This window comes from Ovis canadensis, chromosome 19 (assembly GCF_042477335.2).
Source record: "Ovis canadensis isolate MfBH-ARS-UI-01 breed Bighorn chromosome 19, ARS-UI_OviCan_v2, whole genome shotgun sequence".
NCBI lineage: Eukaryota > Metazoa > Chordata > Mammalia > Artiodactyla > Bovidae > Ovis > Ovis canadensis.
This window is the reverse complement of record NC_091263.1, coordinates 53819225-53835835: the sequence shown is the minus strand read 5'-3', so window position 1 is coordinate 53835835 and position 16611 is coordinate 53819225. Positions and strand designations below refer to the sequence as shown.

General features: G+C 43.0%; 1 protein-coding gene across 4 annotated transcripts in view; it reads left to right on the top strand.

The window, feature by feature from the left end:
* PTPRG (protein tyrosine phosphatase receptor type G) overlaps positions 1–16611 on the top strand; it is a 775419-nt gene that overhangs the window by 716571 nt on the left and 42237 nt on the right. For all 4 annotated transcript variants that reach the window (XM_069560453.1, XM_069560451.1, XM_069560452.1 and 1 more), the window contains 2 exons: positions 7095–7186; positions 15824–15920. In XM_069560453.1, the coding sequence (XP_069416554.1) occupies positions 7095–7186; positions 15824–15920 (189 nt within the window). The remainder of the gene's footprint in view (positions 1–7094; positions 7187–15823; positions 15921–16611) is intronic.

Sequence of the window (16611 nt, the reverse complement as noted above, 5' to 3'; positions counted from 1 at the left end):
GCATATTTTATTTATACAGAGATTATCTCCAAAGGAGATTCATTGGTCTTTTGACTATAATGAAGCCCTTTCTTTATTGACTTCATTGTGTCATAAATGAAAAGAGATTTCTTTTTTATGGCAGGAAATAAAATGTCCTCATCTCCACAGCACTCCTTGCATCCTAAGAGTCTGATTTAGATAAAAATCTATTGTGTCCTAAATCAGGAGCTAAAACATCTCAGTAATCGTATTTGCTATTTGCTTTATCTTCTTAAGTTGACACAGGTATTACTAAGCACAGAGAGAGGCCTGAACTTGGCTTCTGAGATGAGAGGCTGATCCCTCCTCAGAAAGGAAGGAGACTGTTCTCAACATTAAGGTCTGTCCACTACAGGGCTGGTTAGCAGTCCCTGAAAACAGCCCAGTCATGGGGCTTGGGGTCAGGAAGATGCCTGAGTATGACTGAACTGGACCCAAGTACTAGGCTCTCCCTATCCTCATATCGATTTGGTTGCGATTTGGAACAGGGTTGAAGGAAATGCTAAGTGTTAAATGAAGTTTGCACAGATTGGCCTCAGTAAGTGACTGAAGGCCTTCTGAAATCTTCACGGTAAATTTATATGTATACCCACAGCCTGCCAGAGTAAACAAGCAGCGATAATTTTCTGAAAACAGACCTTAGGCCAGTCAACCCCACAGCTAAGCTTCTTGGAAGGCAGGAAGGTAAATACCATGGTGTTTTATTTACCTGGCATCTTCAGGGTGACCAGAATATCAGCGTGAATTTTCCAGGTAAACCAGAGTTTACCTATGAAGCCAAAATGATTCATTTCAGCCCATTTTTGTTGGAGAACTTCTTTAACACGTATCATATGCTTTTCTGCCCTCTCACTGTGTATGTTCAGTTTAAGACCTAGAGAGGTCACATTAAGGCTCAAGAAGCCAGCTTTGGGGTCAGCCTGGCCCAGCCAATGCATGGCAGTGGACCTTGGCCAGGTTTTTTGTTTGTCCTAGCCCCCAGATCATAGGATCTCGCATGCATAGCGATTCTCACCTCATAGTAAATCACAGCTTTACTATGATTTACTATGGCACTTACTAAATGCCAAGCTCTCTGGTAAGTACTTATGTTTTCTGGTTTGTTCTGCATAGCTCTCTGAATTAGCTGATTCTGATTTCCAATTAGATGAGGAACTACAGTCACAGAGAGGTAAGGTCCTGTATCACCAGGCTGACTGATTCTGGCTTTTTCCATTTACTCCACTATCTCTGGGTACCTGATGCACTGGAAGCATTCTGGCCGCAGTGGCAGGTGAGAATAAGGGCTACACAGTTACACTGAGTTGCAGTCTAAAGACCCTACCACCCTGCAGCGTGCTAGGCGAGGCCCTCTGCAGCGCCCCCCTGTGGTGGATGTTCAGGGACCGCCTCAGGTGCTGATTTTTTTTCTTTGCAATTTCAAAGGAAAAATTGCTGAGTTTTTCCTTTTGGTTTATCTGTTGTTCCTTAATACTAAGAGTCTGCAAATTTAGCATGGGTGAGTTCTCTCTAACGGAATGAGTCTGAGCATGCAAGCACAACAGAGATATAACCACAGATTTTAGAAGCAACTTTTCTTTTTTTTCTTTCTGTTTTTATTGAAGTATAGTTGATTCACAATGTTGTGCTAGTTTCTGGTGTACAGCAAAGTGATTCAGTTATATAGACACACCCATGTATATGTATTCATTTTCATGTTCTTTTCCGTTATAGCTTATTGCAAGATATTGAATATAGTTCCTTGTGCTATCTAGTAGGACCTTACTGTTTATCCCTTCCATATATAGTAGTGTATATATGTCAGTCCCAAACTCCTGATTTATCCCTCCTCCGTTCACGTCCCCCTTTGGTAACTGCATGTTTGTTTTCTGTCTTGTGACTCTGTGTCCATTTTATAAATAAATTTGTTTGTATCACATTTTAGATTCTACGTGTAAATAATATCATATGGTGTTTGTCTTTTCTTTCTGACTTCCTTCACTCAGTATGACAGTCTCTAGGTCCATCCATGTTGCTGCAGATGACAAAATTTTATTATTTGTTATGGTTAAGCTGTATTCCCATTGTGTGTGTGTGTGTGTGTGTGTGTGTGTTACCGTTATCTTCTTCATTCATTTGTCAATGGACACTTAGTTTGTAAAAGCAACTTTTCTTTATGTTCACATGCATTTTTCTCTATTTTTTGCAGCTTTGCATTTGAGGTCAACATTACCCAGCTCTTTCCTCCCTCTTGGAATTTCTCACGTTCATACTTTGTTTTCAGTAGAGGTTTAGCCTCTTAAAATGCTCTGCTTTTGATCCATATGAACCAGAAACTATTTTCAGGCTTCATCAGAAGTGGTACATAAGGATGTTTTGTTGTGGACTGACCAAAATTAAAGGACCTCTTATGTGCTGGATTTAATTCCAACCACAAAAGGCTAAAATCTTGGAACAAAGTATAAATAATGTTATTTAAGATCAACAAGCCCACTTTTCCTGATCCTCAACTAACTGTATCAAATATTTTGTAACAGGGTAATGTAGTGGTGATAGTACTTATCCCATTTTTGCCTTATTTAAACCTTTGGTATCTGAAAGCTCTATACTTAAAAATACTGGCACAAAATTATACTGTGTAGAAACATTTTATCAGATTAACAGACACGCTCTGCCTAATTGCTTGCTTTCCCTTGCAACTGTGTTCCGAGAATGAAGGCGGTGCGTCCCATCACATGGGAGCGCAGGCTTTGGGCTTAATACACCAGGATTCGAATGTCAGCTCTGCTGCTTAGTAATGGCGTCGCTTTGGACAAGTTGCCTCAGGTTCCTTACGTGTAAATTGAAGACAGCGGCATCCTCTGTGCCTAGTCCTTGTGAAGATAAGTGTATGCAAAAGGCTGAGCATAATCCCTGGCAGTCAGTAAGGGCTTCCTTCACATTTCTTTCAACTCTGTCATTAGACATTTCACTGTGTCATAGTAATCCAACGTCTAACCTGTGGTCAGTGAAACCATCCTTGTTTTTGTTTAAATCGTTTATTTATTTGTCTGTGCCAGGTCTTAATTACGGCACGTAGGATCTTCATTTGTGGCATGGGAACTCTTAGCTGTGGCATATGGGATCTAGCTCCCTGACTCGCCCAGGGATGGAACCTGGACCCTCTGCATTGGGGGACGCCGAGTCTTAGCCGCTGGACCACCAAGGAAGTCCCAAGGCATCTTTACTTTGATTCCAGCTCTTTTCCTCTTCTTCATGTCCCTCCCTGTTCACCAAGTTATCAAACCCATCCGTTTTAAGACACTGGCAGTCTTCACCTTGTCATTTCACATGGTCCTTGCTCTCACTTTCTTATGTTCAGCAGAACACATGTTGCCCTTGAGCAGACACCATCTCGCTAATATCTGGCTGAGTCCTAGGTGCTCACTAAACACCTCTTCCAATGGTTTCCCCTTCACTGTGACCTAGAGGACAGCCACTCTCTCCCACCAGAAGCACTCTTTGCCTGGCTCTCCAGCCAGCCGCCACCGCCATGCTCCAGGCTTCGGTCCATCTTTCCAAGCTTGTGTTTTCAACTCTGAAGATGAGTATTGAAAACAGTGCCTATCTCTTAGGGATGTTGGGAGGAATGAGTGCTTGTAAACACATGTAAAGGGCACAGAAGGTGCCTGGTCCATAGTGCTGCTGATAGTTGTGACATTTGTTAATGAAACTCGGCTGTATAGGTGGAAATAACATCTCACAGATGGGTATCTTCTTGTAACACAGGCTTTCTGCAGATTTAAACTGAGCAGATCAGGTCTACAGTGCTGTCCTAATTGCTTGGCCTTCTGGCTAGTTAAGAGTAATTTTATAATTATCGGGCTCATGTTGAGAGAAATTTAATAGGAAACCAGTGTAAGAGGAAAACTATTAGGACTTCTAATTAGCTTCAGCCTTATATTTATCTTAATATCGAAGGGAAAAAGATTTACGACCCTTCAGTTTCATTTATGTTGATTGAAAGACAAAAATGTGTTATCTGGGTGGTCACTATACCATGCGTGTTTGTGTGTGCGTATATATCTTTCTGTTTGGTTGTTTGGTAGTTTTGTGACGTTACTGGTGGTGCTTGGAAACCTAGAGGATTGTGATTAGACTTCTTTGGATAAAGAACCAAATTTGAGAGACTAGTGAGTCGTGTATTTCCATATGCAGTTCTCGAACTGAGTTCTGCTGGGTCTTGCTGCTTCTAACCATGGGAGGAATGGACCAACTGATTTATAGGCATGTGTAGTGTTAGCTTAGATAGTGTAGTTGAGCATTTTGTAGGAAAAAATAATAAATTGTTAACCTTAAAGTGATTTTTTTTTTAGTGACTCAAGCAGGACTCTGCCCTTTAAAACACTGTGGTATGTACCTTGGAGTAAAATAACTGTGAAGCTGAACTACAGTCTTATTTTGAACTAGAGTCCATGTACTTAATCATGGCATGCGTGCCTGCTAAGTCGCTTCAGTTGTGTCTGACTCTTTGTGACCCCATGGACTGTAGCCTGCCAGGCTTATCTGTCCATGAGATTCTCCAGGCAAGAATACTGGAGTGGGTTGCCATACCCTCCTCCAGGGAATCTTTCCGACCCAGATTTGAAACCCACATCTCTTGATATCTTCTGCATTGGCAGCAGGGTTCTTAACCACTAATGCTGCCTGGGAGTCCATGTACTTAATCATGGCACCTGAAGTTTATTGGGGATTTCCAGTTCTAAACTATCATTACAGAATAAATGTTGCCCTCAACCTATTACACTATTTTTTTTAACCTTATTTTGTACTGGGGTATAGGTAAAGAATTCACCTGCAGTGCAGGAGACGCAAGTTCCATCCCTGGGCGGGAAGATCCCCTGGAGGAGGAAATGGCAACCCACTCCAGTATTCTTGCCTGGAAAATCCCATGGATGGAGGAGCCTGCTGGGTTACAATCCATGGGGTCTCAAAGAGTCAGACATGACTGAAGTGACTGGACACAAGTGCACATAGCCGATTAACAGTTTCGTGATAGTTTCAGGTAGGTGCAAGGGGACTCAGGCACACAACCTATAAACTATTAACCATGTCACTCCACTCTTGGAAACAGTGTCTTTCATGAAATGTCTTTCATTTCAAAATAGGAGAAAAGTGTTGCCTGCAGTCTGTAGGCTGGAGTGTTTGTGGGGCCAGGTTGTGTCCCATCTTATTTATGTCGCCTCTTGTTCAAAGATGAGTTTATTCTTGGGTTAACCTCTTAGATACACTCTAGTTTTGTACACATTAGCCTTTTCTTTTCTTAAGATCTTTTCTTTGCCACTTGATCTTTATTATAGAATTTGCTTACTTCTAAACATTTTAAGTGAAGTGATCAGATAATTTGGGAAATTTTTCTTGAACTGTGCATTCTGCTAAATATTCCGGGGAAACATTTTGGCTCAGCTCACTTTGTTAATGCCGGTTACATCATTATGGGCGCTATAGATTTCTTGGGCGTGCAAAATGATTGCATATTCATGAACATCTTCAATCCTGAAATATTTGTAAATAACTTGGCAATTTTTTTTTTCATAAGGACGCCTGTTAAAATGATTAGGTCTTTAATGGTTCACACAGAAAGAATTGGTACTTACAAAGCACCCCCTATTTGATAAGTCACATTTCTTCGCTAGGCAGTTTGGATTATGAACGTTTATAAGTCACCTTCCTTAAAGTATATGAGAGACGCTTCTTTTCCTCTTAGGAATGATTCAAGTTTGAAAATGTCAATAGATGCAAAAAGCCACCCTTAGAGCTTTGCTCTCTCGAAAGAAAGTCGAGAAGGAATGACATAGTCAATGTTAGCTGTCACCAGATGAAGAGAAATCAGATTGTCAAGCCTGGATCTCTAACACTCTTGCCAAAGTAGGACCTCATTTACACATACAGATCTTCATACCCTTTGCTAAGAAAAGCATCTGTGGCAGTTTAGATGTTTGTGCGTTTGCCAAAGATCTTTCACTCTGAATAAAGTAAATGTCATGTCTGTTGTTTATCTCAAATTCAGCAGAGTATTTTTAAAAGGAAATATTTGTGGGGGAGGGGCGAGGGAAGGAGAGAAGGGGGAGGTCGGGCAGCTCCAGTGGGTGGGGTGTGGCCGTCCTCAAGGTGCAGAGCAGAGCTGGGTAAATCAGCGTAAAACGCGCACAAGGCTCACGAACTGAAAACGTCCTTTTGAAGTGACAGCATTACAAATAAATTGGAATGTGGAGTCTTCCCGAATTTGTACCTAGTTCTGTCAACACCAAAAGAAAATCCAGTTAATTCCATCAAACTGGTTGTTTGGCATTGTGTAGACACAGCTGTCTCGCACGAAAATTGTGAACACGTAAACGTAGATGGCAGTGTACCCAAAGCCAGCTGGTTCAATGGCACCTGTCTGGGACTGTCTGTGATTGTGTATAAAGATTGCATAGACTTCAAAGATCAGAAACAGAACTGAGTTGTTCCAACTTCAAGCTGGACCCCACTGAACAGCAAATTCTTCAAAAACCTGGGTCGTGATAACATTTCTTAACAAACAAGTACACTTGGTAAATTCAATTTTAGTTAAAAGTATGATGTGGTGCTTTAAGTATGTAAATTCCCTTGAATATGAAAACTAAAGGTAATTCTTTATAGACCATTTTAAAAGCCATACTTAGCTGTTCAGTTCAGTTCAGTTCAGTCGCTCAGTCAACTCTTTGCAACCCCATGAATTGCAGCACGCTAGGCCTCCCTGTCCATCACCTACTCCTGGAGTTTACTCAAACTCATGTCCATCGAGTCGGTGATGCCATCCAGCCATCTCATCGTCTCTCGTCTCCTTCTCCTCCTGCTCTCAATCCCTCCCAGCATCAGAGTGTTTTCCAATAAGCATTCAAAAATCATAATGAGACCCTAATGTCAAGTAAATCCAGAGAAGGCATTTTTCTGAAAGATGTCTATTTCCGGTAATACAATTATATCACTCTTTGTAGAAATCAAACACCTGTCTTCAGGAATTCCCTTATTGGTGTCATTTGTTTCTGAAAGAAATCTATGTGACTCTGAATATTATTTTATTCCTACAGATGACATGGAAGCCATTCCTGTCAAACAGTTTGTTAAACACATCGGTGAGCTCTATTCTAATAACCAGCACGGGTTCTCCGAGGATTTTGAGGTATGCTTTAAAACTGGACGTTCCTTTCCAGAAAGCTAACTCTTCTTTTACAGGGATTTGTTTGTAAACTTGAAATGAATGTATCTCGAGCATCACAAAAGCAGTCACTGAAGAAAGTGGGGACTGGCTGTCTTTTCCTTACACTGAGAGTTCTCACGGGCCTTCCTTTCCCAGTACAAGTGAGTAAAGAGAGTTGGCTGCACAGTTCCTGAACGTGCACTTCTGTGAGAGAACAGACTCAGTGGCAGGAAAGAGGCAGACTCGGATTCTGCCTCCTGCATTCTCACTGGGACAGCGGTCATCGTGCAGAGGACAGGCTCCTAACTCCACATCCGTTCTGGAAGGCACACGGTGCAGGGGAGACCACAGGTTGTCAGTCTGAGGAGTCAGATGCCGGCTCCACCAGGCATGATCGTTCTGGAGTCAGTCATTTCACCTCTGATCCCCAGTTTCCTCATTTTTTATTATTTTCTTTATTTATGTGGCTGTGCTGGGTCTTTGCAGCTTCACAGGCTTTCTCTCACTATGGGGAGCAGGGGTCCCTTTCTAGTTGCAATACATCGGCTTCTTATTGTGACAACTTCTGGTTTTGCAGAGAACAAGCTCTAGGATGTGTGGGCTTCGGTCGGTGCGGCTCCCAGGCGCTGAAGCACAGGCTCAGTAGCTGTGGCACACGGCTTTAGCTATTCCACGGCACGGGGGACCTTCCCAGACCAGGGATCGAGCCCGTGTCTTCTACACTGGCAGGCGGATTCTTCACCACCCAGCCACCAGGGAATCCCCCCCTACGCCCTTCATTTTTGAAAATGGCAGCAACATCCTACCCCAACCATGTTGGCAGAAATGAATGATGAACATCCAGGAGAGTGCTAGGTTAACAGTTGCTGCTGCTAAGGCACTTCAGTTGTGTCTGACTCTGCATGACCCCATGGACCGCAACCCACCAGGCTCCTCCGTCCATGAGATTTTCCAGGCAAGAGTACTGGAGTGGGCTGCCATTGCCTTCTCTGTTAACAGTTAAGCCCGTGCAAAAGTGGATTGTTCTTGTTTTCACAATTCTTAAGCCCTGGAGAGGAGACATGGGTGAGCAGAGCCTCCTGATTTTGAGAGCTGGTGTGTAGGGAACAAGGAAGGTAGAGAGCAGCGCGCACCGCCCTGCCAGCTCCGGGTCCCGCGCCAGCTCGGCAGTGACAGGGTGTCAATGAGGAGCTATTAAACAGACTGCCCTTTTCTTCACTGAGGCGCTTCACTGAGGCACATCTCTGGCAGCACGAGTGGTGCTGAGGGGGCCAAGTTTTCGTGGCAGCTCAGCTGTCTTCTAGCTTTGTGGGTAAGTCAGTTCCTTTCTGTCTCATTTCTCCTTTAAAATGGAAATGACGCCGAGGGTGCTAACCTGCCCACCTCTTTTCACAAAATTGGTCCGGGGGCTCACTTGGAATAATGGAAGGGAAGCCCTTGGAGATCACCTAGGAGCCATACGGCTGGGAGGCTCAATTATTTTCGCACAGAGGAAGAGAAAAAAGAAGACCAGAAGCCCTGTTTCTATGCAAATTGGGGAGTCCCTGAAGGCCATCCTAAAGGCAATTATATTGACAACTTGTTTTAAACGAAGTCCCTCTCCTAGCTTTTTGGTTCTTTGTTTTATTTCTGGAGCAGAAGCAGAGCAAAGGTGGTAGAGAGAAGGACCCCTCTGATGTATTCTGCAGAGTCATATGTTTCCTGGAAAAAGCAAAAACACATGTCCAGTGCTTAATGCGGCTATTAGATGCTGACCCAAAAAAAGGTGCCTGTCCAAGTACAGAGCACATGGTGTGAAGTCAGACATTTTGCATTCATGAGGACAGCACATGTGTGGGGTGTTCGAGTGATTTAGTTCAGTTGACTGTTGGCTGGATGACTGAGCAAGAATATTGAGGCATTTAACAATGTTGATGGTATTCCGGACAAACATTCATCCTCTCGAGACGAGAATTTGATCAGGATGATCAAATGCAGCTCCAGTTTCTCAATTATTTATGATTTGAGACCCCAGTGCTGTTCATCACAGCTGGTTTTGACACCATTTAATTATTCAAAATAATCAGCTACACCTCTGTAAACTGGCTCTGACTTAAAATGGGCTTCACTGCATCAAAATCACGCCTCTTAACAAATCCTGGGCATCTGCACCCTATTTCTGTCCTAAAAAAAAAAAAAATTACTGCAGCTGTAGCTTTTGTCACCTATATTGAAGTCTGTAGCTTATCACCTGGTATGTTTGGGACTGGAACAGGGAGGGCACGAGAAGGGTGGCTTTGTTCTATCATTGTTATTTCACAGTCTGTGCTGGTTTGAAAGGTTTCAAGTCAGGGCTCTTCACCCTAGCAAGAACATTCTTTCTTCCAAAAAGAATAGTTAGACACTCATGCAGAGAAGGGAATGAGACAGTAGGAAAGCCTACTACTATACTGTCAGTCTTCTAATTTAGGAGAAATTTGAAGTATTTTAAAACAGTAGTGCTCCTTTTGCATAGCTCTGCTAAAAAGGACAACGGTAATAGTATCTTTAACAAACTATCAAGGCTGGTTTTTTTGGCTGTACCACGCAGCTTGATCTCTGTTCCCTGACCAGTGACTGAACCCAAGTGCTCAGCAGTCCTGAACAGTGGACCACGAGGAGATTCCCTTATCAAGGCTGTTTTATAGCCAAGAGATAGTCATAGACTGTAAAAAAATAATAATGATAATAAGGTCAGGACAAGAGATTTTGTGTTAATTCAACAAGAATAAAACAAAACCCTCATCCTGTTAAGAGAGTAGAAACCTCAACTCTAGATTTCTGGGTCCTTTTATGTGGAATAATTACAGCTGGTATCTGCTTGGCACCATTGCTCAGATTATTTCACTCATTCCTCAGGAATAACCCCTGTGAGCTGTGAGCTGTTTTGTCCCCATTTTGCAGATGAGGAAGACTGAGGCATTGGTTAGTTCAGTAATGAAGTGGCAGCAGTAGGACCACTTTCTGATCAGTAAGACCAAAGCTTTCTGATTCAAGCCCACATGTTTAACCCTAAGGCCATCCAGACTCTTCGTTTAACTAAGTAGTGTCCTATAGTGAGGAGAATTAACCAAGATGATCAGTGATTGTCTAAAACTGATCATGCAGCTGACGGACCAGTAAATTCCTTGGCAAAAAAAGTAGGAGAGGGAGGTTAGAATAAAGGAGCTACCCCACCCCCCACTCCATCCCACAGCTAAGAATACTAGGAGCCCAATACATGATCTTCATGGTCTAGATCCTTCCCAAAGGGCTGAGAATCTGACTTACAAAAATCTTACGTAACTTCCGAATAGAGGCCTGAAGTTAGTCCAAGAACGAATGTTAAGATTATAGAGAAAACCACTTAACAGTTAATATTTGCCCATGTTGTTATTCAGTTGCTCAGTCATGTCTGACTCTGTGCCCCCATGGACTGCAGCATACCAGGCTTCCCTGTCCTTCACTATCTCCCAGAGATTGCTCAGATTCATGTCTGTTGAGCCCATGATGCCATCCAACCATCTCATTCTTTGTCGTCCCCTTCTCCTCTTGCCCTCAATCTTTCCCAGCATCAGGGTCTTTTCCAATTTGCCCATGAAAAGGCTTTGAAGCCAGTCATTCTACAGTTACTGAGTACCTGCTATTCTCTGGATGTTTTATAAGTCCAAAGATGGACTGGACAGAGAACTTGCCCTCAGAGAGTTCATTCTGGTTGGGGGAGACCAGAGTGAACACAGCTAATGCAGAAAGAGGTCAAAGCAAAAGAAGTGCCAATCCAGGAATGAAGTTCTGCCAGGGAAGCAGAGGAGAAAGGCTGCTAGGAATTTTGATTGGGTTTTTCTGCGAAACTTCTATTATTTGCCCCATTTTGTTTTCAGATCATGGAGGGAAATAGAAAAAAAACAAGGTGAATACCTGTCATATGTTCAGAACTTTGCTGCTTAAGGAGAATGAGAAATGATCTGCTGGTAATTTTGAGTCTTTGTCTAGAGGTGATGCTGAATGCAAGCTTTTTGTCCTTGTCAGATAAATTTTGGAGGCTGTTAAAAAGCTGGAGACATTATACCTCTAGCAGATTTTGCAGTCCCTGGAAATAGCATCAATCCTGGTGTCAGGATAGTATTCAGTCCCTATTCCCTTGACTACCTTAGCTGACTTCAGCCTCACTCTTCCCCCGCCTCCCAGGTCATAATCAAGGAGTCTTCCAGAGGCTCGGTGCTAGCAAATAATCTTTCAAAATCAGTGGAGCTTCAAGGCCCTGTGGGTCAGCAGAATTAATAGGCAGAGGTCAGGAGCATCACAGGCTTAAAAGTGGAGTGTAGAGATGAGGCCAGAGGTCCAATACCCCCTTGATAAGATCCTTTGGGGGATCAAGTCTGTTAAAATGAACTCCAGCTCAGCTGAATTTGGGCCCATTGCTCATCTTACATCAAGAGAACATAGCTTTGTCCACCCAAGCCCAGGCACCAAGGGGCCAGTGGCCACAATGGCCTTAGGTAAGATGCAGAGTTCCCTTGTTGCTGATGACACATACTAGGGAGTTCCTGACAGAGGCAGAAAACTGCAGAAAGAAGGCTGCCTGCAGGTTGGCAGTTTCCTCAGCCTCAGTGACAAAATGCCAGTGTGGGTCTTACATGACCCAAAGGAAAACTTTGTAAACCCTTATCATGAAAGAAATCCTAGGTGATGAAGCTGAGGTTTTTAAGTTGAGGCTCTTAAGAAGAGTGAGGGAAAAAGTACGGTAGCCAAGTTGTACAGGAAAAAATAATTCTGTTTTATAGACCAGCTGCAGGATGATAGACACTGGGATAGTTTCTTCAGAGATGGGTTGATTTTCTGGAGGGTAAGGCAGACACTTGAGATAAGGACGTGGATTTAGAGGGGCGTGAAGAGCAGCACAGGCTTTCCTGAATAAGGAAAATTGCGGTGAAGCAGAGAGAGTAGGAGGTCACACAGGCTGTTCAAAGGGCACCGAGTTAAAACTGTCCTGTGTTGGAAAGGAAGAGGTACATAGGTGGGGGCCCTGAAAGCCTGACTCGGGGATTTGGAATCTCTCCAAGAGATGTCTGAACAAGAAAAGAACATAGGTAAGCAACCTTTGAAGAAAACCAGTGTGGCCGTAGTGGTCGCCTGAGCGGAGGGAAGGAGAGGCCGGAAGATGGTGTGACCAGTACCTGGTGAGGGCCAGCTCTGTGTCCAAATTCAGCAAGCACTGCGCTGTTGGTCCTGACTTATTCTCATGCGGGGCAGGCCCCTGAACATAGATGGGGGTGGCCTGAGCTCAGATACTAAGGCTGTTATACACGCTCAGCCTAACCCTTGGTCACCAGGTCCAAAATATTTCCTTCTCAGCTTGCTTCACTGTGAAGCTGAGTAACCTGAAAGATTTCTAGATCTGTTTTGGCTATTTTTTTTTTTTCAATTAAGCTTCTGAATGGGAGGACAGGAAGTCAGCATGTGCCTTTGGACAGCCTCTTCCATCTACAGCTCCAGGCAGCAGATGATGCAGCCCATATCATCTCCGAAGGATTCTGTATCTGTCAACTTGTACTTTTCTTTTTTTTCTCTTTTGGTTCATTTTTTGAAGTTATGCTTTGTTGTAGATCCCTTGTTTTCAGTTGGCTCTTCTTGGTGGTGGTGTGTCCTGGTTATTCGCATAGTATTCATTTTGAGAATTCCGGCTCTGTTATAGAGACAGTAAAGTGCAAACAAGCTTAAATCTTCAACTTTTTATTTGGGTATTGACTAAGTAACTGCACTATACACATTCTATTGGCCAGTGTCACTTCAAAGGGTCTTAACACCTATTAAAATCACATTAACTTTGAAATGCCAGTTCAGCTGGAGAAAAAGCACTCCAGGATCGGATGATATTATCAGCATCTAAATGAACCAGGCGGTACTGCAAGGAATTACAGATGACATTATTACCCACAAGACAAAATCAGAAGGCCGTAGGCCAACCCCTTGGGTTCTCGTAAAATCAGATGTAGCATTATTTATGGCCATTCTTTGTTTTCTGTCATTCACATAATTGGGAAAGTGAAATAGAGGCGACAGATCAGACTAAGGGTTTTAGATAGCGCAGAGTTTGATTGGCCATATTGAATGGCCGCTTTAAACAGTGCAGACAGCTGCTCCCACACAGGCTTAACCAATTGCATTAGACTGTAACAGAGGCCCCACCTCAGTCCAGTGAGTGTGGTCAGAGTCACACAATGGGAAAAAAAATATCAATAAGGCAATCTCCAACTAAAGTACTCAAAGCTGAAATCTCAGCACAAGATGTCTGAACAGCTCAGCCCAGAAGAAGTACATGCCAAAGGTATGACCTTCAGAACCCAGGAACCAAAGCATGTCAGCTTATTTCACAGATTTGTGTACAGGCTGAATTAATGTCTTCCGGAATACAAATCCATTTTCAAAGGTTTTCTGCCCCTGAAACTGTTCAGAAGAGTACGCCTTCGGCTTTCAAGGCAATCCTGAATGGCAGATATTCTGAGTACAGCTACCATTGCTCCTGTTCCTAGAGATGTTAAAACAGCAGACTCATTAAATTATGCTCACATTTTATGTCTGTTTCAGAGAAAACAGCCGAAGGCACCCTTCAGGCCTTTTTAAACCAGCATTCAGCAAACTGTAGGTTATAAACCATTTTAGATAGAACAGCAGGTTTCAGAGTTTATCACATTTAGTAAAAGTAAAAAAAGCTAACGCACGGTCATGAAATACACACTTTGTCCAGAGACATGTGTTGAACTAATGGATGTGGCTTTTCTCTCTCTCTCTTTCCTTCCTTCCTTCTCTCTCTTCCTTTTTTTTTTTTTAATATGTAATTTTGTGCATTTATTTTTGGCTATGTTAGGTCTTCATTGCTGCGCGGGCTTTTCTGCAGTTGCGGTGAGCCAGGGCTTTGCTGTAGTGCTCTTGCTTCTCTTGGTGTGGTTGCTGGGCTCTAGAGCCCGGTAGGCGTGTGCACGGGCTTAGTCGCTCCGTGGCACCTGGGATCCTCCCAGACCAGGGATCAAAGCCATGTCTCCTGCATTGGCAGGCAGATTCTTTACCACAGAGCCATCTGGGAAGCCCCCTGTTTTTCTTCCTTTTGTTCTTTCTCATTCTTCCTTCCCCCGGGAATGTCTCCAATTCTGAAAAATTGTGTGTACATCCTCCAGGAATCAGGTGTCTGTGAATATGGTTCTGAATATTTAGTGACCTATTGTTTTTTGCCTTGGTTTTTTGATCATGGTGAGCCTCTCCTAAGTACTTTGTGAATATAAAAGACACCTGGTTCCTGATAGGTTTCATTGTGCATGATGAACATGCTGTGGACATCATCTGTACTTGCTGTGCAGCTCCTTTGTGCAGAAAAGTCTGCACACTCGTAAACTCAGTTATATCTATCACATGTGAAAGGTTTTGCCTGATCCCCTCATGTCCCTTTGCCCTGCTCTTCGTCACAGCTGTGCACTCCAAATGACTTCCTTTATTAGTTAGCACCAGTGGTTTCTTGGGATTTGAAGCATATGGTGTCGAAAAATTTGGCTTTTTTAACAATCTTTTATTAGGCTAATGGATAATGTTTCTATCCATGGCAAAGGTAATAGAAGAGGAGATTTGCTTCTCCCGTGGCTGTTTTTATAAAGAAGGATCATGTAAGTAAAATTAGAATTAAAAATTAGTGCATCAGAGCCATATATGGGTAAGTCAGATATGACAGTTCTTAGGTTCTAAGGGGAGCCTGGTGGGCCGCCGTCTACGGGGTCGCGCAGAGTCAGACACAACTGAAGCGACTTAGCAGCAGCAGCAGCAGCAGTGTCATTTCAGGGCTTCCCAGGTATTGCTGGTGATAAAGAACCTGCTTGCCAGTTCAGGAGACATAAGAGATGTGGGTTCCATCCATGGGTCAGAAAGATCCCCTGGAGGAGAGCATGGCAACCCTTTCCAGTATTCTTGGCATGGAGAATCCCACAGACAGAGGAGCCTGGTGGGCTACAATCCATGGGGTCACAAAGAGATACGACTGAGGCAACTTAGCACACACACACTGTCATTTCAGGGCTGAGGATAGTCACTTGGTAGTCTGTTATAAAACAAGGCTGTGAGGACCATAATATAAGCATATTGCAAATCATGGTGGAGATGATTCTTCTGTCTGGAATATTCCTGTTCATCTTTTTAAGACCCAGGTGAATTATCTCCCATCTAAACCTTCCTCTGTGTTCCTATCCATTTCTTCAGGCCTCTCTTCTCCTAATCATACTTGACTATTATTATGTTTTTTATGTTTTTCTCACCCATTTGACTGCAGCATATTCAAAAAGAGACACTTATTTCTGTAATCCCCATGCCTAGGTCAGATCTGGAATAAAATGGATGGTTGATGAATTAGTAAAGAATGAAATCCTTTTATTTTGTTTTCATCCTTCATACATCTGTTATGAATATGTTAGTATTCATTTCTGAAGTTGAGTTTGGGGAGGTGATGGTGGCCAGTGACTGGGGAGTGAGTAAAGGCTCTGGGCTTTTGGATGTTTGTAGTTTCTTGCTTTCAGCTGTTGTTCAGCATCTAAAAGCATGTCTAAAAATCTTGGTAACCTCCCTGTATATTTCCTTCTCTAGGAAGTCCAGCGCTGCACGGCTGATATGAACATCACTGCAGAACATTCCAATCATCCAGATAACAAGCACAAAAACAGATACATCAATATTTTAGCATGTGAGTAATAAACTTTAAACTATCTTCAACAGCAAGGAAATGAAATCTTCCTGCTGGGTATGAGCTGAAATGCAAGCAGTTGAAATCAGGATGCCAAGAGGACATTACACTTGCAAGTTAACCTCTCATTGGCCCGTCTTCTTCAACAATGTGTAAGAAGTGGGGACATCCTCTGCCCCCTTAGTGTTTCATGAAGCTGCCAGATCTTTGTTGTCATAATCAGGCGATCAAAGGAAATGTTCTGAGCTTTACTGTTTTTACATGAAGTAATTTCATATCCAGTGTTGGGAACCAAAGTTTGTCACGTGGCTAGCCTAACATTGTTTTCAACCAGTGAAAGCCAAGCCTTTTAATGCAAATGGGGAAATACTGAGAGCTGAATCAAGGAAGCTGAATTTCAGAGCAGTCTTTCAAAGAGTAGGTAATTGGTTTATTCCAGTCCTTGTGGCCTATGTGTTTAGTCCTGTCCAAAACATTTCCAGGGCCATGAGTACCGTGGAAGTTTAGGAGCAAATAAATAAGAGTTCTTCTTACAGAGCCTCAAGGCTGCTAGGAGGACAGGCCACTTTTCACAGACACTGAGACTTGACTCACTGGCTGAAAATATTCACTTCGATATTAAGGGCAGGAGCACAGATGTTTTTGGTTAACGTACAGTTTCATGTAATAGTGTTTAAAGTTACACACTGCT